General features: G+C 47.4%; 1 protein-coding gene across 5 annotated transcripts in view; it reads right to left on the minus strand.

Annotated features, from left to right (window-relative positions):
- Positions 1-26,853, minus strand: part of SARDH (sarcosine dehydrogenase) — a 613,955-nt gene that overhangs the window by 226,472 nt on the left and 360,630 nt on the right. For all 5 annotated transcript variants that reach the window (XM_085612553.1, XM_085612590.1, XM_085612570.1 and 2 more), the window contains exon 11: positions 23,030-23,171. In XM_085612553.1, the coding sequence (XP_085468679.1) occupies positions 23,030-23,171 (142 nt within the window). The remainder of the gene's footprint in view (positions 1-23,029; positions 23,172-26,853) is intronic.

Genomic DNA, 26,853 nt, shown 5'->3' on the forward strand with positions numbered 1-26,853 from the left:
AATGATATGATAAAATTGGATGAGCAGCAAATACTCTCAGAAGCCTCTGTTTGGTTTTGAGGTCTATTATTCAGACCAGGATATACAGAGGGCAGCACGGTAACCCTTTATGGTGCTGTATAGAATGTTTTTCAACTGATACAAAGGTCCAATGAAAATGTTGTGATGTTTTTTGATTTTTTTTTTTACTCTACGAGTTCCACACTGCGTGAAGCTTGTATTTTTTTGTTTAATTGTGTGAAGTTGTAAGTCAGCAGACCAGGCAACTTTGCACATCCTTACACTTTAGTAGAGCAATGTGAGATTTAATGGGCGTCAAATGGTCTTTTTACAATATCCAATTAGTGCATAAAGTATTGGTCATCAAGGAAACAGAAGAAGTGATGCAAGTAAGATTCCTCAAGGGCTGGCAGTCTTATTAAGAGCTCCCGGGCCCCACCAACCCATGAAAATGGTTTGGAAGACCCCTGGATAATTCAATTAAAGTGGTCAACAGTGACCTAAAATGTCATTTTGCACCAAGAGCATCATCATGCATGTTGAGAGGGGGGTATTATTTCGGAGGTAGGGTCGTAAAGCTAACATGGGTGCAAGAAGACAAGGGGTTTGGTGGTCTAGTTACAGTGCCACTAAGAATAGCAAAATCCCTCATTGTCTCTGGAGAAGAGGAAGAATGACAGAACAGCAGTCAAAGCATGGGGACCGGCCTTGGCATGTTAGAGATGACCAGCAACATGTGTTTAACTTTGCATGTACTCTGGAGCATCGCAGACTTGAAAGGAGTCGGCAGTAGACAAGAGGACAGCAAATAGGCCAGACTGGCAAATATACAACTGCAGTTGCAAATACTCGTTAACTGGAATTATTGATTGCAATGACACACACGTGGTAAAAAGTTTGGCAGTGCACAGGCAAAAATGTAATCCTACTGTAGTGTAGACCCAGTGAAATATATATGCAGAGGATGTCTGCAAATGTACCCTTTGTGGAGATCTTCTTTATAAAGTGTTGTACATAAGGTCAGAATTTGTTTTTGTTTTTGGGAAGAGGTGGATTATTAAGTGATGCATTTGCCAAAGTCACAGGGTGTTGACCCGGAAATCGAAACTGGTTCCCCAGGGCTAAAGTCGCAACTCTGACTCTTAGGCCCCATCGCATGAGGAACCATTTTGTTATCTATAATTAAAGGAAAAAACTAAATGATGAACAGTTAATTTTTTCATAAAAGCTCGGTGTTTCCACAAACAACTCTAGCATTACAAAAACGCACACTTTGAAACGGCGTGCATCCTGGTCAGCCCATGTTTTTACACCTCAGCATAACATGCTACAGCAGCCTTATTTACCATCAAGAGACTGAGTAATTGCAGCAGCGTCTAGAAAATTCCGCGACTGTCTAGAATTGAATTTCGTGAAACAGGCACGGATTAGCTTCTCGCGACCACAGCGTCCCCCAACAGCCACTTTATTTGGTGGCAACGTGAAGGCAGGCACGGACAGAGACCTGGGCTCAATATTTGTTTTACATATTTCTAATTCCGGAATATGTCAAACGAGCGCGCGCCGTCGCCGGATAACTTTGTACTGCTGTTGGGCCTGACAGGTTAATCGCCGAGCGCCACGGCCTCCTCTCCCACGCGCTCGGCTCGTGTGAAATGCAAATAGGTAATTACAGCTCAAGCGCCTTAGTGTACGGGAACGCATTAGCGAAAGTGTCACCGCCATGACTCGGTTTAATTCTAAGAATCTGACTGCGACGCGCCGAGACGGATGGGACCGGCGCGCGACAGGGGCGGGCATTAACCTGGCGACAAGAGAGCGGAAGGCTGCAAGACCCCTTCCGTTCCGGTGCCAGAAATGGAAACGTTTTCCACGTAGTGAGAAGGCTTCCTTTCTAGGGCATAGGACTTAACGTGAACCTAAAAAATAAAGTTAAAAAAAACACTGGGCCTGATGTTTTAGTAGGTCATGGGAACACAGGACAAGTAAAGCAACGACGGCGTCGTGCCCATGCCCTGACTGGCCTTTCTGCCACCCTGGAATTTTCCCTGCAGGCTATGGGGGCTGCTCTCGGGCCAGGTCCCATTCCAATCACCAAGTGCTGTAGTATGGCGCTTCTTTGAACAGTCACCAGAGCTGGTTTTGGTTTCCAGTGCAACCTTGATCATTCCGGCATGCAGTAACAGAGGACCAAATTATGGGGCAGGGTTGACTAAATTATGTGGCAAAAAAGCCAAATTATGCACTGCCCTTTTTTAGATCTCGCCTAACTCCTGGCGAGATCTATTGCTCCACCCATGCTTCTAATTGGCACGGGTCCAAAATGCGTGCTTTTGATTGGGGGGGAAGCATATTTTGTTCCCTCCCTGTCTCCTGCTCCTCGGACCTGCCTGCACAGGAGCTGTGCACGGCGTCTCTTTGGCTCACGGCGCCCAAGGTCCCCCTGCCCCCACCCCCGACTGGATACCGCAGAGCCGTGTATGTTTACGAGTTTTACCACCGCGACTGTCTGTACAACTGTCATTTCACCAATGCGTAAGGACCGGTCCAACACCAAAAGCACAGATCCACATACGGGATTAAATGAAAAATGAAACTAGCAAACTTCGAACAAAACAAAAAGCAGGAAGCCGTATCATGGGGGGGGTGGGAGGGGGGAGGGCAAAGCACTGCAATCAGAGCTCTGAGTATGATGTGCCTATGCTCATGGGAGAAAATCAATGCTTGCGCCACTAGGGGAGCTGTCGATCCCAAGGCCGGCGGCCAGCTCTGTGTAACAGAGGGACTGGGGGCGCAGAAGGGGCATGAGAGGCTCGCGGGGAGGACTCCCGCCAAGAGGAATAGCATTTCAGGGCCACGTCAATGCGGCCCCGGGGGAAGAAAGGTCAGCAGACTAGTCTTCCTCCGGGGATTTCGAGCAAGGGAGGGACAGGGAAGGAATGGGTGGGATAAGGGATGGGGTCGTTAGGTGAGGATAAAGGGGGCTGGGAGAGGAAGTCCTTCCTCTTCCTTTCCCCAGCGCCTCAGGGTGGGTTAGTTAGATTGTTTTGGAATTTTTGTTGGGGCCTTCGGGCGGCGGAGCGTCTGACGTGAGGCGGCCCAGTCTGGCGACGGGTGGCAGCCTGGGAGCAGTGCAGGAATCGTAGGAGGCGGGTCTAGTGTCGGCACGGAGGCGGTCGAACGACTATTGAGATAGGCACGGGGCAGAGACCGGATGACGCTGCGGTGCGCGCAGCGCTGCAGCTCCTCGGCCGCGCGGGGAGATCGAATCTCCTGCGGCCGGGGGTCCTAGATCAGGCGTGGGTCGGAATGACCCGGACGCCGCGCTCGGCCTCCGCTGGGGTGGTGGCGGCAGTGGCAGCATGTTTGGAGGCACCGCCTCCAAAGAAGCATGCGGTGACCACGCGGGGGGGCCAAGAGAGCAGGCTCCGGGGGGAAGCGTGGTGATCGGCCCATGAGCCTCCCAGCGCTGGGGGCCACAGGCGTGTGTGAGGTGGGGGAGAGGGGGAGCGGGGGGGCGGGAGGACTGGCGATTCAGGGGCAGGGGGTCCCCCTGGGGCGTCCATGGGAGGGGTGCGGGCGGAGCAGGGGGGGGAAGTGGCACTTGGGCGGGGGAGGGGCTTGGGCCTGGTGGAGTATAGTGAGGACAGCGACCGGGGGGGGGGGGGGGGGAGAGTGAGGAGCCGGTGGGGGAGGATTTTGCACTGTACCTCTCTGGCAGTGAGTCAGAGGGGGGAGGGTGGGGGGACCAGCCCCCGGACGTTCTGGGTGGGGGCAAGGGGAAGGTTGGGGGGCAGGGGGGCAAGTTCTGGAGGGGAGGATTGCCGGCCCGTTTGACACGTGGCCGATGCCTGAGCTCATCATATCCCCTTTGGGGGTGGTGCCAAAAAAGGAACCAGGGGAGTTTCGCCTGATTCACCACTTGTCGTGGCCGGAGGGGTCGTTGGTGAATGATTTCATTGCGGAGGAGGATTCCAGGGTACTGTATGCATCGGTGGATGATGCGATTGAGCTGGTGAGGGCTTGTGGCCAGGGGGCGGAGTTGGCTAAGTGTGACATCAAGTCTTCGTTTCGCCTCCTGCCCATTCACCCGGCGGACTTTCCATTGCTGGGGATGTAGTTTGGGGTGGCGATCTTTGTGGACAAGGTTTTGCCCATGGGTTGTGCGGTATCCTGTGCTTTGTTCGAGACTTTCAGTTCCTTCCTGTAGTGGGCTTTCACTGACAGATCGGGGCGCCGGCTGATGTCCCACTATTTGGATGATTTCTTGTTCGTCGGGCGCGGGCAGTCGGGCGAGTGCGGGGAGGCTTTGAGGCATTTTCAGCGACTGGCTGGTGAATTCCCTTGGCACCGGAAAAAACGGCTGGGCCTACCTGTTGTCTGTCGTTTTTGGGGATTGGATTGGACTCGGTCGCGTGGGTGGCGCGCTTGCCCCAGCAGAAGGCGGAGGAAATGCAGGAATTTTTGCTGCACGTGGTAGCGCAGCGGAAGATTGACTTGAGGTCCGTGCAACGGTTGTTGGGTTTGCTGAATTTCGCGTGTCGCGTGGTGCGGGCTGGCAGGACGTTTTGCAGACGGTTGGGGCTGGCCATGTCGGGGGCGGTGCTTCCCCACCACAGGGTGCGGATTTCCATGGGCGTGCGGGCGGATCTGCTGATCTGGCACGTGTTCCTGAGCGACTTCAACGGGGTCTCATTGGATTTTGCGGATGACAATATGGTGTGGCAGGTGCAAATCTTTTCGGATGCGGCTGGGGCACACGGTTTTGGCATTTTCTGGGACGGGAGGTGGTGTTCGGAGCAGTGGCCGGCGCACTGGTTGACACAGGGCAGGAGGATTGCTTTTTTGGAGTTCTTTCCGCTCGTGGTTGCGCTGCAGGTGGGGGGGCAGGAATTTCAAAACAGATCGGTGTTGTTCCATGTGGACAACCGTACGGTGGTTGACCTGGTGAATAATCAGAGGGCGAGGGATCTGCGGGTGCTGCGTTTCAATGTGCTGTTTCGCGCGAAGCATGTGCCGGGCGCTAGCAATGACATTGCGGATGCATTGTCTCGTTCGCAGTGGCAGCGTTTCAGAAGGTTGGCGCCAGGAGCAGAGGTTTTCAAGACCAAGGTGCCGGAGGGTATCTGGAGCTGGGGGGAGTGAGAGTGGTGGAGTTGGTTGAGAAGTCTGTTGCGGAGTCCACAAGGCGGGCGTATCGTTTGGCTTGGGCTGAGTTGGGTGCTTTTCTGGGATGGTCACAGGATGCTTGGCATATGTCTCAGGGGGATTGTGAGGAGGGTGTGATGAGGTACGTTTTGCACTGCATGGACAGGGGTTTGTCACAAGTTACGATTGCAGGGAAGTTGGCGGGGATTTCCTTCTATGGTATGGTTTATTTGGGGTTTGATCCAGCAAGGAGTGAGTTGCTGAGTAAGATGTTGAAGGGTTGGGGTAGGGTGCAGGGGGGAGATTGGGGGGGCAGCTGTGCGGGAAGCTATTACGTTTGAATTGCTGTTGGACATATTGGCGGAATTGAGTTTCTGTTGTTATGACGTGGTTGAGTTGGCGTTGTTTCGGTTGTGCATGATGTGGATGTTCTTTGGGGCATTCCGGGTTTCGGAGTTGTTGGGGGCTAGAGGTGCTCCGGGTAGGGGGTTTGAGGACGTTCGAATGGATGGGGCGCGCCTGGGTATCTGGCTGGGGCGGTCCAAAACAGACCAGGCTGGAAGAGGAAAATGGGTGTGGTTGTGCGAGTCGGGAGGGGCAGGAGCTTGTCCGGTGCGAGAATGGAGAAATTTTTGCGGGCAGGTGGGCAGGAGTGTAGGAGAGATTTTTTGTCATGCTTCCGGGAAGAGGGTCACGGCGTTTCAGCTGCTGGCGGTGTTGCGAATGGCAGTGAGGCGCCTAGGTAGGGACCCGGCGGGGTATGGGACGCACTCTTTCCGGATCGGCACGGCGACGGCGGCAGCTCGGCTGGGGTGGTCCTGGGACAAGATCAGATGGATTGGTAGGTGGAGGTCGCGCTGTTGCGAGTGGTACGTGAAGAAGTAGAGCAGCGAGGTGCGTAAGGGCGCGACAGCTGCTGGAGCGGTTCTGTTCTGTTTCGTGTTCTAATTTCTTTTTTCTCCGTAGGTTATGTTGGGGGGCCGGGAGCCAAGACGGTTACCTGGATCGTTGGACATTCATTTGTGCATTGGGCCTCCTAGTATTCCGACAGGCAGGTGTACGGTCGTAGCCTGGGCCTGCGAAGCAGCCGTCACGAGGTACATTGGTGGGGCAAGAGTGGGATGCGCTGGGGTGAGCTATTGCCCTGGCTGACAAAGAAAGTTTTGCAGAGGGGCTGTCCGGATTTGCTCGTCATCCATCTTGGGGAGAATGACCTGGTGAAACAATCGGGGGTGTCATTGCTTTATTTGATGCAAAGGGATTTGGAGACTATGAAACGCAATCTGGCTGGCGCCTGCATTGTGTGGACTGAGTTCATCCCTCGTCGGATCTGGAGGGGGGCATTGAAGTCCGCAGTGGTGGAACGAGCCCGACGGAAATTGAATAGGGCAATGCGGGTGTTTTGTGAGAACATTGGGATCAAAGTGCTGGCGCACACTGGACTGCGGCTCGAGGAGCCCCTGCTTTTTAGAGACGATGGAGTGCACCTTCCGCACATGGGCAATGCGTACTACATGATGGAGTTGAGGGATGTCATCAGTGGTTTATGGAATGAGTCTTATCTGGTGTCGGAGAGAGTGAGGGCGAAAGTTGCACTGGAAGGGGTGGGGCAGGTAACCGCCCTCCGGGGGTTCCCTGGTTGGCGGATTTGGGAGGGGGGAGGAGTCCATGACGGGCATACTCACCCTTCCGGGGAGGGGGATACTGGTGAAAGGTGGGGGTGCGTCATACCAGTTTACGACGAATGGAGATGATGGAGGAGGTTGGAAGAGAAGTGAGGAAGCGAATGGGATAAGTGAGGAGGTTGCTGTGTGAAATGGGATGGAGTAGTTGGAGTATGGGAGAGAATGGAAGAATGAGAAGTTATGTTGTTGGGGATTGTTGGGGGGTTTGTGTGATGTTTGGTTATGGTTGTCCAACCCTGTCCTAATAAATGGCCTTTTACGCTAAGTTACCTTGCGTGGAGTGATTATTGCGCGATGCGGCCCCCGGGGGAAGAAAGATCAGCAGACTAGTCTTCCCCCGGGGATTTCGCGCAAGGGAGGGACTGGGAAGGAAGGGGTGGGATAAGGGGTGGGGTCGTTAGGTGAGGATAAAGGGGGCTGGGAGAGGAAGTCCTTCCTCTTCCTTTCCCCAGCGCCTCAGGGTGGTTAGTTAGATTGTTTTGGCCACCCGCCCACCCTACAGTCGATGGAATCGATTGAGGGATAATACGTTTTTTCTATAAGCGTGCCAGTTTAGGACGGGTTGTGAGTGCTTGGAGCGGATTTGGGAGGGGGGAGGAGTCCATGACGGGCATACTCACCCTTCCGGGGAGGGGGATACTGGTGAAAGGTGGGGGTGCGTCATACCAGTTTACGACGAATGGAGATGATGGAGGAGGTTGGAAGAGAAGTGAGGAAGCGAATGGGGTAAGTGAGGAGGTTGCTGTGTGAAGTGGGATGGAGTAGTTGGAGTATGGGAGAGAATGGAAGAATGAGAAGTTATGTTGTTGGGGGGTTTGTGTGATGTTTGGTTATGGTTGTCCAACCCTGTCCTAATAAATGGCCTTTTACGCTAAGTTACCTTGCGTGGAGTGATTATTGCGCGAGGCCCAATGTGCAGGTGCAGTACTGACGATCTGCTCGGCTTGTGCAACACAGCGACTGCTACATGAAGAAATCAGGGCAATCCAGGGACTAACTATCGTGGACTATGTCCTTAAAATGTTAATTCGCCACGTAGCAGTTCTCCGCTCTGGTACAACCTACTATTCAGCCTTGCCACTACCCCCTCCCTACGTCCAGCGCCACCCCGGAGAGGCCACGGCCATTCTTTATCTCAGCTTTCCCTGTCTCCCATGCACACCCTTCATCCCTCTGCCACCCACCAGACGCTCTCATGCAAGGCTCGCCTTCGCCACCTTCTCTCAACCATCACACCTCCCTAAACCTCCCACTCACTCCCAACTTACCCCCCCCCCGGATGTCCCAGTATCCAAATATCATCATCATTGCTCCGACGGATTGACTGAATATCTCGGTTCTAGTGCCTAAAGGTGGCAGATGTCCTTTGAACTTCGAGGCGTGATTTTATAAAGTGCTTTGCCCTGGAGCACGCGAACACCCGAGGGTGGCGCAAGTAATTGGCAGTGGAAGCCATAGTGACAGCTTTTTCTCCACTCGAGTCGGAACTCACGGGGAGGAACGGATGCCCTCACACCGCGTGAGATCCCCCTGCCCCCACTCCCGACTGGATACTGTAGAGCCGTGTATGTTTATGAGTGAGTCACACCTCTCACGGCACCCTCACACCGCGCAAGATCCTCCAGGGCCCTTGCCATTCTGCCCCCACCCCGACTGGATACCGCAGAGCCCCTGCATTCCTCGCCTGGAGTGAAGGTCAATGTTCGGGCTGGAACCTTTTCCCAAAAAGTCCAGGCGACACCCAACTTCCTCGCAACAGGGAACCAGGCCCCCAGCCCTGCGGCAACAGTTTGCCTCTGAATCCGTTCCCAGACTCCGGAGCATGCCGCCAGCTCATTCAGTGGGGAGGGAAGGGGCACCGAAACAGCATGGCAACAGCCGGCTACACTCTTGCTCCCAGGTGTAGGGGTCACGCCGTAGGCCCTGCTGTTAGGGGCAAGGGCATCCGAGCAGTCCACACAAGCCAGCTCACCTCAGTCCTCTGGGCCCAGGCAGATGCAGCAAGGCCCCCAAGGCAGTACTTCTAGAGTCGGTCTCCCTTCGTGCCAGGACTCCAAGGGGTCATCGCCTCAGGCTCGCCCTGCTCGTGTTGACACTTGAAGTATGCGGCTTGTGAAATGTGAGGGGTTCTGTGTTATTTGCGTCTCCATCTCTGTGTCGGCGATACGTTCTGTGCTCTGCAAGTTTTGTGAAGCATCATACAGGAGCTCGTTGGCTATGACACCCGCCCCTATCCCCAACCCTGAGGGTGTGGGGTGCATATTCACCACCCGTGGTTCTGTTCTCATGCAGCACTGCCCCTTTCCAACCTCTGGAACCGGAATTTTCACCCAAGGCCCCCTACAATCCCACCCCGCCCCCAGCCCTCCTCACACTTCATAAATAATCTTCACCTCGTTAGGGGTCTTTACGTTTACCCTCCAGCCGCCCTAATGCATTTAAACTCTCGTTTTGCTGCTGCAGATATAGGACACGGTATGAGTATTAATATCCGCCTGTCCTGTCAGTTTTACAGTACAGTAATTGATGTGCCTTTGATGTGCTTTGCTGCTGAAAGAAGTTACAAGGGCATTGCCTCTTGGGGCACCGCCCACAGCATAAAGGCTGTGTTTTTGCCACTGACTCTTTCAATGAATCCCTTCTTAATTCTCATGGCAGCCTTGGGCATTAATCCTCACTGTCTCGTGTCAATCACTGCTTGCAGTCAGCTATAAATTGCTAAATTGAGATAACCTTCCTGTGTGTTTCTCCGTGTGTTTGAATTTGTCACAGTACGAGTTATTTTCCTTAAAGTGCCTATCTGTGTGTCTTTGCAAGTTTGTGGCTTTGGGCATCAGTGTGTCTCTCTTTGGGTGCCTGCTTTTGTGTGAAAGTGCTTCTGTGGGTAGATTTGTAAGTGTCTGTGTAGATTAGTCTGTGTGCATGTGTCTGCCTGTGTATGCCTATGTGTGCTTGTAGGCGCACCAAATTGTAAACTTGCTATGACCGGTTTCCAGTTTGTAATCTGTAGGCAATATCTCAAATGGCACATGTGGTTACGGTGTTAATTTAGACACATTTGTTTATGAAATTATGTGAGCAGAGTGATCGAGTTAAAGACATGTTTCCATATTTAAGTAAAGCCCCACCCCCCTTTTTGCTAACCCTGAGACTACATGTAATGTTACACATGTTCTGCTGTGTCTAGCCGTGGCTGTTTTATTATCAGAATGGTATGGTTTTCTAATGTCGAAAAAATAAAAGAGGTAAAGCAGGGAATATATACAAGGGGTGTAACAAATAGCATAGGAGACACAATATGATCATTACTTTTGTTCTCTCCATTTTATTAGTTTATCAAACCCCGGCAGAACTGAAAGATGACCAATAGTTCAAGAAGTTGTGGAGTATACTTGTAGGACACAGTTACATCTTACTTGAAGATGCAATAGGTCTTGCATTTGAGAGAGTTTAAGCTATTGGCATTGTAAATGATAATGCCTTTTAATTATTGATAAAAAACACCGCTAAAAAAAGGCATTGTCATATGCAATGCCAAGAGCTCAAACTATTCCAAATGCGAGACCTATTGCATTGCAATGCATTGCAAATGCTTGTTGTGATAGTATTCATTATTTTGTCATATTTAGGTCAAGCCTACAGTGCTTGCGCTGCAAAATTATGTGTTTTATGTACTTTGTGGGCTCTGGAGTATTGCCGCAGGACTTGTCTGCTCCTACTTTTTACTTTCTGCTTAGGGCCTTTTTAGGTCTCGCCTGACCCAGTGCATGCGCTGGGCTGGCGAGACTTTTTGAGAGGGCTCCAAAAAGTGCTACCAGGCCAGCCTAGAGCTACAGTGCATGTGTGCGGGCGCGCGCGCCGCGCTTGACCGTGATTACTTTCACTTTCGCGGCCGCTTTGATGTTTGATCGCGATCACTTTCGCGGCCGTGTGGCCGCTTGGCATAGCCAATAGGTCTCGCTTTTGGGACCTTATAAGTATTTAGTTATGCAACTGTTGCATGGCTAAACACTTATAAGGACCCAAAGGCGAGACCTATTGGCTATGCCTATGCTTGTTTCACTGTGTTTTAAGTGGCTATGTGCGTGCGCTCTCTGCCTGAGTCAGTTTCACGCTACAATTGAGCGCGTGCTCCATTGTTCCCCGGGGGCAAAAACAGGGATCTCCTTGTGGGCTTCTGTATTCTTTGTGCGCACTCCGGTGCCCCCAGGGCCAAAGCCAGCATCCACATCCGTATGCCTTTGTGGTGCCTCCCGGCAGCAACATGCCACCTCTACGCCAGTGCAGGGCTCATGGTAAATCTCGCATAGAGATGTTACTTATTGCAGCTTTGGCGCTGTTTGCTCCCTCCCCCAGTCAAGTATCACATGGGGAGATTCAGAGCACACGCTTGCTAGGCTGTTCATTTCACTGGCTCCTCCTCACAGCCTCTAAGAAAAGGTTTTGATCATATGACCACCAGGCTCTGTGCAATCCCAGCTGCGTTATTGTCAGTGTTCAAAAAGCCAAGGGCCAACACCGTAGCACGCTGAAGCATCCGTTTAATAGTATCCACAAGCTCCATGTAATGTCTGCTTTAGCTCCGCCCCTTGTACCATCGCGATTGGACAGGAAGAAAGAGCTTTGCTAGCTTTTATTGTCTTGTGATCCTGCACTTGTGTGTTCAGGCAGCACATTTGGACTACAGCCTAACGGCTCAGTTGTTCAGGTGGTACTTGGGAAGCAGAGGTGGATGTCCTCTAAGTCCCAGAGCAAAGCTAGGCATACGCAGGACAGGAAGCGGTAGTTCTGGGTGAGATTAGTGTAGTAGAGCCTGCAGAGCTAAAATGTGGTACCATCAGCATGCCCACATCTATACTTTATACCATACATCCAAAGTGTTGCTATCTCCGTGCTCGTCCTAGGGTATGACAACTCTGCCCAACACGTGCTGTAGCCATAGCAAGTCATATCAGTAAATTGTTGACCATACTGCCAGACCAGTGCTGTGCTCAGTCAGGACTTCCTCTACACCAACCAAGCAAAAAAAAACTGCATTCGTCCTGCCTTAGAGCCAGACCAGGTCTAGACCCCCCCCCCCCCCCAGTGTCAGATTCAAGCCATCAATATACTTATATCATCATCAGCCTGTGGCACACGCCTTACCTAAATTAGTTTTAGAAAGCCAACTGAGGTAAAGCCCACCACCCAACCAATCTATGCACCAATCACATACTTAGGGGTAGACCACCAACACCCGCTGCCCCCCGCCCCTGGCTCCTCTCCTGACAACTTGTCCACGGTCCACCAGTGTCTCATCTGCTTCATGTAGCGATGCTGCCCACTTTAGCGTATTGCCACTGCACTGCCCGTCCCATCGCCCTGGTAACGTATTTACTGTGAAATTCAGTGTACATTGAACCATATTTCTCTAACAATTGTTGGTAAAATCTCTGCTTTAGTGGGCTCACCTGTCAAAATAATTTTAATGAATCTTCCATTTTTAACTGTATTACGCACCCCAAACATGATTTTTCCAAAGCACATCTTCCCTCCTCATTAGTCTTGTTTAAATGAGTTACAGTACTTCTCATTGACATTGATTGTTAAATATACCTTTTCTAATTAGCAAAAGTGCTTTGCAGGAGTGAGGTCTAGCAATGTATATTCCTCCATAGTGAGCCATTCAAAATCTTTGTGTATAAGGAGAGGAGTGGCTGTAACCCCACCATTTGGAATTTGTAAAATATTGACATGTGTGAATGTGCGAAGCATTGCACTCCTGTTTGTAAGGTGTGAGCGCTTTGAGAAGCACACAGCAGAGCAGTTCTTAAAACCACACATTTATTACTTTACTAAGGATGAAGAGAACAATCACGGGCCCCAGTTATACACTTTGATCTGTGCGGTTGCCATCTTTGCAGTTTTTCTTTGAAGTAAGTAACTTTTCTCTCAAGTGTAAGTAGGCACATCACCAGCTGGGACTTTTGTCTGTGTTCTTAAGGCTCGGGTTACAGCTAGATGTGTACTCAGTACATGTACGTTTAGAGCAGGCGCGGCCTGTGCAAGCAGAGGCGTAGCTAGAGCTTGTGACGCCCGGAGCTATCCCTCAGATTGCCACCCCTGAGGGGAGGGGTGCTGGGGAAAAAGGACGGCGAACACTTGAAAGAGGTCCGAGAGACATGTAGTATCGCCGCTAATAGTTCTTCATCATACGCACGGTCGGGCTCTCATATCACCATTGATCAGTGAAATCTCAGGCTGTGCAACTCCTTTAAACCTATCGACTTTGCTATGGATCACTAATGGGCACTATAATCAGCTCCTTAAATTTCAAGGCAAAAGCATGGATCAATATCTCAATAATGCTCAAAGTGTGAACGAAAATATATACACCTTTCTCAATAATGGCCATAAAAAAAACCCTAAAGATAATCCGTGTCAGCAATGCAGTTCCTGTTTACAGCACAGAACACCGTGTCAACGACGCAGATGTTTACAGTTTATCTTCATTACATCTTTCATTACATGAGAGTATTTTCTATTTTTCGATTTAGGAGCTATATCGTTCCTAGACAACAAATTAACTTCTATTCAAATAAGAAGGCATCCTGTACGTTTCTTCTGACTAATAGAATTGAGTCTACACACATTTGTTTAAAAATAAGATTGAAGTAGAACATAAATAATTTCCACAGGACTATTGATGGAATATAATACCTGCTTCTCGGTGGCATATAGGGTTCTCCATGTCCTGTTCACACGGAAACAGAATAGGGGCAGCTCTGGGGAGTATAAAGTTGCATACTGCTTATGTGCATGTTTTACATGAGAGCTCTATCATTGTGTATATGTGGAAGAATACTACTGGATAAGCTCAGAGACACTCCTGCCTGCTACTGTACTGGGTGAAAGATAGGGCAAACAGACTGGGGTCAGCACTAGGGAGTACCGTGTGTGCATGCTACTTATGGAGCATGTTCTACATGAGATCTCTCAAAACAAGGATACCATTTAGTGTGTATGGAAAAATGCTGCTGGCTAAGCTCTGAGACACTCCTGCCTGCTGCTCCCCTTGGAGAAAGAAGGTTCACACAGAATGGGAGTATGCCTCTCAATAAGAGTGTCAAGGTAGAGGTACCATCTAGTATGTATGGGATAATGATAATGGCAAGGCTGAGAGACATCCCTAACTATTACTACCCTGAGACAAAGAAGATGGAAAAAGAATGGGACATCATAGGGGTGGGGTGGGGGGGTGGTGTGGTGTGGTGTGTGTGTATATATACAGCATATGGTGCACGCCTCTACCGGACTTCTCTCACGGCAGAGGTACCATCTAGTACATTATTGTGCTTTATGCATCATCATGCATTCATTGGAAATGCATGTAAAATAACTTTCTCCAGTGCATTTTCACCCTACCCTTTGTCAGACACAGTCCCACCTTCTTTGCAATGTGCTGCCCCATCACACTTAGTCTCAACAAACATGGTGCTTCGAAAACAGATAAGAATTGAAGGCGGTATGACATAGTGTGCCTAATAGGGAATCATGTGTGAAACATACCTCATCAGTAACAAACATCTTAATCTAACAGCCAGAATGCCCAAAGCCGTGAATGCTTGCTTGACAACTGCAGATGTTACAGTCCGCATTTAAAAAGGACTCCATTAATCCCTGCTCCTAAAGCAAAACCTTTCCACATTTTCAAAATCACACATCCAGACACCATGAATCATACGTTTGTGAATTAGTGCATAGAAAATGTTACATAAGGCAAAGATGACCAAAAGGTGTAAGATTCATATGCCACCCAAGCTGGTAGGCACTTTTTAAGAGTGCTTGGTCTGGAGAAGGACAGGCTCAGAACATAACACAGTGTTTAGGATCGACTTTAATAAAAATGTATTTCTACTCAAACAAACCTTTCTTAGCAACATCAAAATAGAAAGACTGGGAAAAACACATCACTTTCTAGCATGTACCATGCAGCTCTTAGATAGCAGTTCATAGCTCACTGTTCTAGATTACGAATTTAATTTATAGACTACACAGTAACAACAGAATCTCTGTGAAAACAGAAGTAACCCACTGAGCTGTGCCCATAAAATATTATTCTTTGATATGCATGGCACAGATCCTTTGCAGCAGGCGTATTACAGTCTTGCCAGGTACCACGCATCAGGGGTTGGACTAAGGCATGTGGAGGGGGTGGAGCGCTAGATGAGGACTTCTCTTTTCTATGAGTTAAGTTTCACAGCTGTTCTTCATCCAGGTGGCAACGGCTTTCATCCCTTCTCGGAAGTTGTGTTTGGTGATGTTGGGTTTGTTGGTGAGGGAGAGGATACACTGGGTGTCATCGGCCTAAGTGACGATGTTGAGCCCGTGGTTCCTGATGATGGTTGCGAGGGGGGCATGTAGATGTTGGAGAGGGTGGGGCTGAGAGAGGAACCCTGGGGCACTCCACAGTTGGTCTCTGTCGGTTCCGAGAGGTAGGGCAGGAATCTGAATCTCAGAGTTCTGCCAGTGAGGAATGAGCATATCCAGTCGACGGCCTTGTCACGGATGCTGGCATCGAGGAGTCTGGTGGCTAGGGTGCGGTATGAGACTGTGTCAAAGGCAGCAGGGAGGTCCAGGAGGATGAGGGCGACGTTTCGCCCCAGCTGAGGAGGGAGCGGATGTTATCGGTGGCGGTGAGTAGGGCTATCTCGGTGCTGTGGTTGCTACAGAATCCAGATTGGGAAATGTCAGGACATTGTTAGCTTCGATGAAGTTTGCTAGTTGGGTGTCGACGACCTTTTCAATGACTTTGGCTGCAAATGGAAGCAGGGAGATTGGCCTGAGGTTTTTATGGTCCGTCGGGTCGGCAGAGGGTTTCTTCAGGAGGGTTTTGACCTCAGCTTGTTTCCGGTCGTCAGGGAAGGTGGCGGTCTCAATGGAGCAGTTGATCATCTGACAAAGTTCGGGTGCGATGGCAGAGGCGGCTCTGTGGAAGATGTGGGGTGGGTTGAGGTCTGAGGGTGCTCTGGAGTGGATGCTTTTCATGGCCTTCAAGGTGTCTAATGCCGTGAGCGGGGTCCAGTCGAGCAGGGTTTGTCGCGTGGCATCACTTCGAGGGGGAGCAGGAGCGGTGTGGAGGTCATGGTTTTTGAAGTTGTCGTAGATCATCTTGATCTTAAGGTAGAAGAAGGTGCTGAGTCTTTTGCAGAGGTCTTGGGAGGGTGGGACTTATGTTGTTTTGCTGCAGTGTTTGGAGAATTCCTTGGAGATGAAGAGTTCTTTGGTATTATGAGCTTATGTGTACACAGTTCATCAATGCCAAAAGAGGTGCACTACATTTTCTAACCCTCATAATGAGTCAGTGAGAAGTATGTCCCATATAGAACATAGCGTTTAAGCACAAATTAATAGCATCATTGTCAGGCTCAGGTCCCACAGGCTGCACTGCTCCTAGCCACAGAATAGCCAATCACCAGTGGCATGTGAAGTAACAGTAGATGTTGTAGCACCCAGGATAATGTGTTGCATGACTAAATAGTTATAAGGTCCCAAAGGCGAGACCTATTGCTTTGTGTTAGACCTGGTTTGTCCAGCGGGTTTATCCTCAGACTTTTTGCTTTTTGGCCTACTGTGTTGGTCCCTGTTTTTTGTTTTGCTTTTTACTCTGGGCACTTTACCATTAATGCTTAGTGCTAAAGTGTATATGCTCTTTGTCTAAATTGTTATAATGGATTGGTGATTTCATGATTGGCATATGTGATTTACTGGTAAGTCCCTAGTACTGTGCACTGTGTGTGCCCAGGGCCTGTAAATCAAATGCTGCTAGTGGGCCTGCAGCACTGATTGTGCCACCCACATGAGCAGCCTGTAAATGTAACTCAGATCTGCCACCGCAGTGTCTGTGCGCAGTTTGGTACTAACCTTCCTTTTCTTACCTGTGAGTCACCCCTAAGGTTGGCCTAAGGTACCCCTGTGGGCAGGGTGCAGTGTATGTGAAAGGTAGTACATGCCATGATGTGCGTGGCATGTCCTGATTGTGAAATACTGCCAATTTCGTTTTTCACTATTGAAAGGCTATCTGATCCATAGGATAGAAGTGAAGTTTATTTATAACACCGTATACATATAACTTCCCATTGGGGCAAGATAGAAAGATGGTGTTTTGTATGCCCGAACTCATAATATAAAAATGCATCTTTTAGTAAAGATGATTTTTATATTGTGTGAGAAAGTGGGTATTTTCTTGCTTAAGTAAAGAAGCAGTACAGTGCACACCATTTTCATCTTCAAAGAGAAAAAAATACGATGGGAAGTTGAGTCATGAAGGTATGAAAGCCAGCTCGGTTTAAAACAGAGTATTGTGCATTTAAACAGAATAGCAAGTTGCACATAATGGGAGCATCGTTCTTGATGTAAGTGATAATGGTGATAGCAAGTTAGAAGGGGAGATGAAGGCCACAGGTTACATTGTTGCATTGTTTAATTACGTTGGTAGAGGGAAAACGCTGTGCGGGGTCAGCTGCAAAACATGGAAATATTTTCTTGCATGTTTAACATTGCTTTCGAAGATGTAGAGATTTCTAAGAGTACACAATCTAATGGCACTGTTCTTTTATTTGTAGTAAATCCCTGACGAAGGGCCACTAAAGGCTTGAAATGCATTGGGTATAACAGCATTTATGACTGAGGATATTTGATGGATTCTAGCGTGTGCAGAAAAAGGCCTGGATGGGCATATCTGTTACATGAGGAAAAAATATTGAAAACATCAGCATCTTTCGTGTGTTTTGACAAGAAGAATAAAGACAAACAAATTTATGAACAATTCTTGGATTACTTGGAATAATTATTTTGAAACTAAAAACAGAAATGTGTGAAAATCACGCAACGCTGTGCGCTTGGTAAAGGAGTGTAATTTCACTTCATTCAACTGTCATATTTTCTTGCTTAGCCATCCTGTGTACCGCTGCTAGGTTTGTGTATTGACTATCTGGCTTTTGAATGACAGGGACTGGGGATGTACATTCTCTCAGACGGCCACTCTGGGGGGGTTGATGTGTGTCCTACCTTTCCTGAATGAGTCAGGGCTGGGCTGAATAGACCGGATCTGCATTTAGAGTAGGAGGAGGAGATTTCTTACACACCGAATGGTCCTGGTCTGCTTTGGACAATGCTGTTTCCACCTCCTGCCAAGCAGCTGCACCAGAGCGGACAGAACTGGTTTTGGCTGGGTAAAGAGCTTCTCTGGCACCAGAGAACAAAGGAATCTGTGCTATGAAAAGTGGGTCCCAGACCCCTGAACTTTAGATTACTGCTGAACTAAGGAACCTGCCAGGAAGAAGAACCGGGAAAGCTGGAGCAGGAGTACTGCCCCTGTGGTGTTGGGATTGGCCTACAGTGGTTGCTTCTGTCTTGGGCAGAGAAAGGACTGGACTGTGCTTTCATCATCCTATTGTTAGAGTTTTCTCCAAGGACTTGAAGTAGAGCTTGCCTCCTGTTGGAAGTCTCAGGGATAGAAAAGACTTCACCCCCAGCCCCCCTGAACTCCTTTGCTGGGAGTTCTCACCTGCTGAGCGGTGCCTGCCAGTGTTCTGAAACTCTGGAGGTTGTTTGGAGACTGGAAACTGCAAGAACTGTGAAAAATCAACGCATCGCCTGTTTCCGACGCATTCGCCACCAAAGAATCGATGCAGCGCCTGCTCGCAGCTAAAGTGTCTGCCATGAGACAAATCTTGCGCACTGATCTCCGATGTCCGATATCACCGCACCGATTCCGACGTAGGCCCCGTTGGAGAAGAACCAAAGTATCAAAGGGACTGGGCTGAAATCATCACAGCGCATCCCGGGTCTTCACGTATTGCATCGTACCAGATTGTCACACATTGCATCGAAGCGTCAAGTCTGTTGCATCGTTGGGGGACGCAGTAAGAAACTGACGCATCACCTCCCAATGCAGTAAGAAACCGAAGCATCACCTTCTCTCCGTTAAGAAACTGATGCATTAGCTCCCCTGCGCAGCAGTAAGGAACCAACGCATCACCTTCGCCGGAGCAAGGAACCGGGGCATTCCCTTTCCTGAATGTAAGGAACTGACGCATCACCTTCCCTGCGGTCCTTCTTGCTTGCATTTTTCAACGCTCCAAGGTACTTTGTGTAAAAGTGTCGAATCCAACATTTTCTTGGAATATAATTGTTTCTACCTATTGAGAGTCATATTTTTAGTACTGTATTGTGGATTTTTGTTGTTTTGGTCTTGTTTGGTTTAGATAAAGATTACTTATTTTTCTAAACTGGTGTGGTGTCCATTTGTAGTGTTTTCACAGTATTACTGTATGTGTTTACAAATGCTTTCTCACTGCCTCTGAGATAAGCCTGTCTGCTTGTGCCAAGCTACCAAGGGGGTGAGAGCAGGGTTATTTTGGAAGTGTATCTCCCTTACCCTGACTAGGAAGAAGGGACCCTACTTGGACAAAGGTGCAGACCCTTGCCAACTAGAGACCTCCATTTCTAACAGTATGCCATTGTTTTTTACACATGTTAACACTGTCTGTGCAAAGGTTTCACCTCATTAGTACCAGTCTAACACCCATATGTAGCAATAAGCAAAAGAAAGTTGACCGGTCAGCCTTTGCAAAGGACTTTCCCCTGCATGCAAACAAAAGTTAATGCGGTTTTAGTAAATGTTGAACCATTTGAGTTAGAAATAAAATATTTTTGTTAAATTCTGCAGCAGATGATGGATTATGTGTAGGACTCTCTGTTTTATGGTATTTTGCTTTTTAACATTTCCGTCTGTATTTATCAATATTTATATTTTGCCCATCTTGTTGGTATTTATCCATATTTATTTTGTATTCGGAGAATCAATAAAGATGTAAAATCTTATATGTCCACATTTATTTGAGAAACGTACTCATACTTTAGCATTATACTACAAATAAATGTTGGTATATGCCTGTTTTGAAGAAAATCTTATACTATTTTTTAACTCCCCATGCTGTCTGTCTGCTCAGCTGTTGACCTGTAATTCATGAAAGACAGCATGGAGAGTCAAACACTGGAAACCTAATTGTATTTATGTTTCCAGTGTTAAAAATAAATGCAGACAGGAAACACTTTGTTTTCGGTCTGTATTTATCTGTAAAAATAAATAAAAATTCTAAATTGGGACTCGTACCAGTTTGGAGCACTTGCTTTGTTTTGAACATGCAGATGTGCCACTTTGATCACCACCGGAGGTATGGTAAGCTTGGACCACCACATACTCTCACATTGATCCCCTAATGCCTGTCATTAACATAATGTGCTTTGGTTTCTGTTATCCAAGTGTATCACTTTTGCATGCCTTTACTTCTGCCAGTGAGTGGTGCAGCATTTAGTATCCATGATGTTACATTTGTTGAAAGGCCTATCTTCCAAGGGCTGTCACTCACATGTGCACACACCCAACCCATCACCCATGGCAAAGGTCATGCAACTGGTTTACTAACAAGCCAAAAGGTTTCGCCATTGGAGGTATTGCCAATGCCTTTTGGCCATACCCTACAGCTTTCAGCTTTTTCTTGACGAAGTGTATTATCATTGAAAAGCATTGGCATAGCCAATAGGTCTCGCCTTTGGGAACTTATAAGTGTTTGACCAGATATATTGACTTTGACTATGTCTTTAAGCTGTGCTGTACAGAAGTCTGCAACATGCTGAAAAGTTATAATAAAGAAGTGTCCGTAGCATTTTTGTTACCTTAGATATGACCAAGAAAGCATTATGTCATCATGTACAACTGAACGACCATATTCAAAGAGTATTAATAATAAATAATGTCTTGAGGTTTTTTTTGTCCTTTCAATGCTGGCAACTTGTATCTGCCTGTCTCAATGTTTGCTTGTTATAGTTTTTATTGTTAGGGGGGGCATAAATAACAGGAAGGTGAAGGTCAGTTAGTCAGTGAGTGAGAGGGAGAGAGTCAGTCAGTCAGTCAGTGAGAGAGAGTCAGTCAATGAGAGTGAGACAGTCAGTCAATGAGAGTGAGACAGTCAGTCAGTAAGAGTGAGTCAGTCAGTGAGAGAGTCATTCAGTCAGTGAGAGTGATAGAGTCAATCAGTCGGTGAGAGCAAGTGAGAGGGTCAGTCAGTGAGAGAGTCAGTCAGTGAGAGAGTCAGTCAGTGAGAGAGTCAGTCAGTGAGAGAGTCAGTCAGTGAGAGAGTCAGTCAGTGAGAGAGTCAGTCAGTGAGAGAGTCAGTCAGTCAGTGTTTTTTTCACAGCAGAGTAAACAAGGGCTGTAGAAAAACAAGGGAGGACGAGGGTGAGACAGGCAGGGGAGCGAGAGTAGAGCAATGTCAACAAACGTACGCGTAACTTGCAGCGGAACTGGATATTTCCTGAACCTATATTAATGTGTGAATAAAGAAGCTAACTGCTGCATTGTAGAGTCCAGCCTGGTTACAACGCTAATGGGATTTCATAACACTAGCGGCATGATTAAAGAATTCATGCTGTGAAAAGAGCAAAAAGGAGAAGAAGAAATAAAGAATTGCATACCCCACCGGTGTCTTCAACATCAGAGATTCTCCTGGTAAAGCAACAAGTTGCCAAAGAAAAAACAGACTTCAGCTGTGCTTTGCCTCTAGTGTCTTAATCATCAGAGTTTACAGTGAGAGAGAAAATAACCAGATTTCTTACACCAGAGCCCCACGTCATTTTACAAGGTGCAAATTACCTACACCCGAGTACCAACGCGTGAACGCCTTTCTTGGCTGTGCTAGTCCAGTAATTGCTCTGCCCTCAAATCTGCCAGGGGTCGTTTGGGGCTTCAGCATTCCTGCTGCTGGATGGAGCTTGTGCAGGGAGGGGCAGGAAAGACAGATTATGGGACATTGGTAGAAAGGAAGCAGAGTGTTTGTTGTACACCGTGAGGGATTGTGGGGTTTAAGAGGCGGGGTGGGTGGCTTCACACGGTGAGCCGACTGCAGAAAATTAGGATTACCCATCCTCGGTTGCAGTTTTCATTAAAGCGCAGAGCCGGTTCTTTTTTACCCTCCCTTAGTCCATTTCCAGGCTGTTTTCTTCTCCGTTCATGCTTCATCCCCGCCCTCCTCCTCTCGGACTGCTGCTGGCTGATTAGCACAATAAACCTGCAGATGAAACTGTTGAGCTCCTTTTGAAACCTGCTTGTGGAATCAAGAGCGGCGCCTTTGATGTGCGCCGGACCCCGGGGGCCCTCTTGGGAGGTACGGGGTCGAGCTGCTGGAGGCAGGAACCTCACATGATCGGATACGTCTGATGCAGTAATCACAGCTCTTTGGCAACAGGCGAGCAACAAAGGCGCGGCTCCACCTCACCGCCGGGCTCCTGAAAGCTCCTCGGAGGAAAACCAGGGACTGGGGAAGCTGGGGAGTAGAGAAGTTGGCAACAAAGGCGCGGCCCAGCCTCCACTGCCGGCCGGGGCAACTCGAAGCACAGAGGAGGAGAGCCAGTGAGGGGGGCAACTGGGGGAGGGGAGAAGGTGGCAACAAAGGCGCGGCACAGCCTCCACTGCCGGACGGGGCAGCGATGGTGAAAGCGACCACGCTGATTCAAGCTTTTCAAGCACTTGTGCTTGTGCTCCACCTTGCAGGAGCGAGCAGCGGTGCACGGTCCATCTGTTTTCAATTAGTGTGCGCGCCACTGCTCGCTCCCGCAAGGTGGATGCCAGCACAAGTACGAGTGCTCGAAAAGAGCTGACCAATTTCTAAAGGTCATCTTCTAGTGCAATGCATGCGCGCTGCCTAGGCGAGGCCTAAAAAGTGTTACTAGCTGTACTGTAGCGGGTGCATTTGATGACCCTTAGAGCTTGTATACCTGTGACGGTTCAAGGGGATTGGCTGCAGGTGATAGTTCATGGTTACAGTGAGCATTTGATGCTTTCGGAATAACAGCCTGAACGTGTGTTGTGCATACAGGATGAAATTGATTTTGTTTACGAGGAAATATTTTAGGGTGGGTCAAGTCATCCTCCCTCAGAACAACCCATAAGAATAGCATACACTCATGAACTTGCACTATAGCCAGATAACCAGAAAATTTCAGGGTTAAGACACATATAAAGATGGTGTGGCCACACAAAGTCATCGTTTAGAAAGTCAGCCTTAAAACACATATGCAACATCATTGCAAAGTCCAACCACTCAACCACATACTACACGACTTTCACTGAAACCCTAGGTACCTGCACTTACCTGGTGGAGTGGAAGATGCCTCATATTCCGACCAGCTAGTGGTTCATCATTCTTGAAGACAATCGAGTAGTTCTTTGCGTAGGACTCGTGACTACGTTCGCATATCCAGCGGTTGTTATTTGTCAGAGAGTGATGGAATCGCCTGTAGTAAATAGGCCAGAAACAATGGTGATGGCTTCCACCCAACCTCAGACAAACTTCCAGAATGTCAGATTTAGTAAACAAATCTAGCAAACAGGTCACAGTTGCTTGTAGCAATATGCCCTTGAGTCAAAGTATGCTTTACAAATAAATAAATGCTAAATAATTAAATACACAACAAATAGTATTACATCAGCTAAGAGAAGGACCTGAATTTCCATTGTTGGCCAATACACAATATAGCACTCTCCAGTGACTTGAGCTACATGTGCAGCACTCAAGTAGGATTTAATTGAGGAGTGACCTTGAGCTGTGCCAATATAGGTGCTCACTAGGCATTCACCACTAAAGAATCAATCTGTTCAATTAGGGGATAGATATTAGCCTTTAGTTAAGAACATAATTGCAGAGATCTATGTGAAACCTGCAAGTAATATGAGTCGAGGAATTTCATACTATGTATAAAAATGACATGCCAGTAAAAGTGACATTTGGCCACGCCCATTGAAAGATGTCAACAATGGGGACACAACCTAGAGTTTCCAGATAGCTATATTCATACATCGCACCCACATGCACAGAACCTGACACAACAAAAAACACTGCATAACAAGTGGCGAATAGAAGCTACATATATAAAGATGGGCAATAGAGGTTACAAGCGACCTTCTAAAATCAGTGTCATAACACATCGATCCCATTCCCCAACTCTGCCTCTGTGCGTTAGGTTGAGATTTTGTAATTACTTCAAACCACTCTCTTTATTCATTGTGACAGGAATATGGTCTCACAACTCATGATTTATTCTAGTTGTCAAAGCACAATGATTATTCTATACAATCTTCAATAACTGCAAGAACATGGGTCTTGCCCTTTGCATGTACGTAGAATAATTTATTATTTACAATTTTTCTTGTGCTTCTTTTATTCATCACATTTTACAAAATGATTTCCCTTGTGGTAAATGTATTATCCTATATCCTAATTTTACACGTAGTCTTTGGGGCACATGCATCATTGCTTTTTGCGGTTGCAAAGGGGCAGATCCGCAGAATCTGCCCCTTTGCGACTGCAATTTTTGCATTTGGGATGCATCATCCAAAATGCAAAAATCGCAACCTAAGGAATCGCTAAAATTGCAATTGCTTCACTTGCGATTGCATTTAAGGAATTGCCAACAGAGATTCCTTAAATGCAATGCATTAAATAAAAAATTATCGCGATTTCGCTATCAGGAATCGCAAATTACCATCAAACTATAGTTGATGGAAATTTGCGATTTCTTTGAAAAATGCACTAAAGTTCATTTTTCAAAGTCACATTTTACACACACACATGCGTGTGTGCAGCATGTGCAAAAAAATGGAATTTCAGGGGTGCAACAGGGTATCCTTTTGGAACTCTTGCACCCTTGAAATTGCATGCGCAATTTGCGAGTACCTATAGAGTACTTGCAAATTGCGCATGCAATTCCCATTGATTCCTTTGGGCCTCTAGGCCCATAGGAATGAATGGGAATCAATTGATTAATTGCGACTTGCATTTTGCGAGTCGCAATTAAGGAATTTTAAGGAATAGCATTTTTTTTGCGATTCCTACATGCATTGCATTTTGCGATTTCTAAATAGCAAATTAGTAAAATTCGCTATCTAGAAGTCGCAAAATGCGGGATTGATGCATGTGCCCCCTTGTCCTTTGCATAATTTAAACATTCTAGAATAACAACTGTCTAATATGACTATTCTGGTATTGTATGTTTTATATATACACATTTTCTTGATTTGTTCTCTGAAATTGCTAAGTCAATACTTTTAATCTTTGTCCCTTATTTTCGGTTGTCCCTTCTCAACTGTTCTCTCTCTATTTCCATGACAGAGACACTTCCACTCTCCAACCAGAAACACCCTCCACATAGGCCGAAGCCTTCTGGAGTGTGCTTTTGTCTATTTCTGTCAGAAAGGGATGCATTTTTACTCACCGGTTCTCCCAACATTGACATTCCTTCATTGATTGCTGCTCAGCAGGTGCACGCTATTGCCCGGTTGGAATAGTGTTTCCTGAGGGGACCATAATTCTTAATTCATCCTATCTACATTGGCTGCAACCGATGTGGGCCTTCAATTGCAATGCCAAAATAACTGTTTTCATGAGACTTTAAGTTACTCAAGCAATTATGCATGCCTGTTTGCCATCTTGACCCCCTAGGGGTCCATACAAAAAAACATCAGCCCCATAGCAGTTATTGGGATCACTTTACAAAATGGTTGTCACTCTCTAGACTGTTCTAATTGAGCCAACCTCTACGGGCTCCTGTTTCTTTCTTACTGTTGCCTATACAAAATATTTAAATTGTGTTACCCCCCGCATCCGTTTTTATCTCCTGGTTTGCAATTTTATTGGCTTGCTCCTCAATTTTATTTCGGGTACAAGTAATATACTGCCACATAGGTCCACAATGCGTAACTATGATCCATGATCAATCTCGCACTTTTCACAAGTAAATAACTGTTGCCGGTTTTCTTCCTGGTAACTTGAGTGGCTGTTGTGAGGATCCTCAGCCACCCTGACCCAAGTTTCCTTCTTTTCCCAGATATTATAACCAGGGACCAGAGGGTTGGGGAAGCCAGAGCTGCCCGTGGTATGAAAAGTCCACAAAATAACTTCACGTATAAGGATTCTGACTCAGGGGATTCTACTGGCATTTTTAGTTTCAGAGATAGATGACCACACTTATTCAGATCAAGCACATTTATGTTAGAGTGTGATCAAACTCAAAAAAACGATATTCTTATTTACTGCAATTGTTATATCAATTGTTACTGAGGTTATGTGGTCTTGTAATAATTTGGTAGCTTTTTAAAATTTTAAAACCTTTCAGTGAAACAGAAGAGATCAAAAATACAAAGTTCACTCCAATGACGAACAAAAGTTGAGACCTTTCTGGGAAGCAGTGGAATCGACGCTGGGGGTTGCTGTGGGGCGACACATTGACCTAACCCCCAAAACAGCCCTTCTACTGGTGGATGAGGAGGGATTCACAGGTGCATAAAGGACGCTGCCGAGAGTAGGTCTAGTAATTGCCAAAAGAGACATAGCACTCCTATGGCGGCAGGCGACTCAATGTGTGCCTCGTGGGCCCAGATGGTCCTCTGCTGTGTGCATGAGAGGCCAGTATACAAGGCCTGGAGATGCCTGAAGAAACATACAAGAGAGTGGGGAACATGGGAGAAATACTGGGATGGGGAGAATAACTGTCTAACTTCTCCTGAGACTCATCCTGGAGAAGTGTGTGACTCTAGGCATCCGGCATTATAGCATGAGAGAGATCCTCAACATGATAAGTGATGAATCAATAGGTGTTTATTGAGATCTCGATCAAATGGGATGGTGGTGCATTGAACGAAAGAACAATAAAATAATTGCTTAAAGTTGAGGTATGTTGCAGGGTGTGGTCACGGAAGTTTCACAGCAGACGCTATATACTTCATAGCAACAAAGAAAGAAAATGCAAATAAACAATAAAAGGAGGTAAGAGAGAAGAGCATGTCTGTTTGAAGAAATATCCAGTTTCACTAGTTAAACTATAATTAAGGCTCCCTGTTTTCTGTTTTTACAGATTTTTACAGATAAATACAGACAGAAAACATTTTTTTTTTGTCTGTATTTATTTTTAAAAAATGTGG

Source organism: Triturus cristatus, chromosome 1_2 (assembly GCF_964204655.1).
Source record: "Triturus cristatus chromosome 1_2, aTriCri1.1, whole genome shotgun sequence".
Taxonomy (NCBI): domain Eukaryota; kingdom Metazoa; phylum Chordata; class Amphibia; order Caudata; family Salamandridae; genus Triturus; species Triturus cristatus.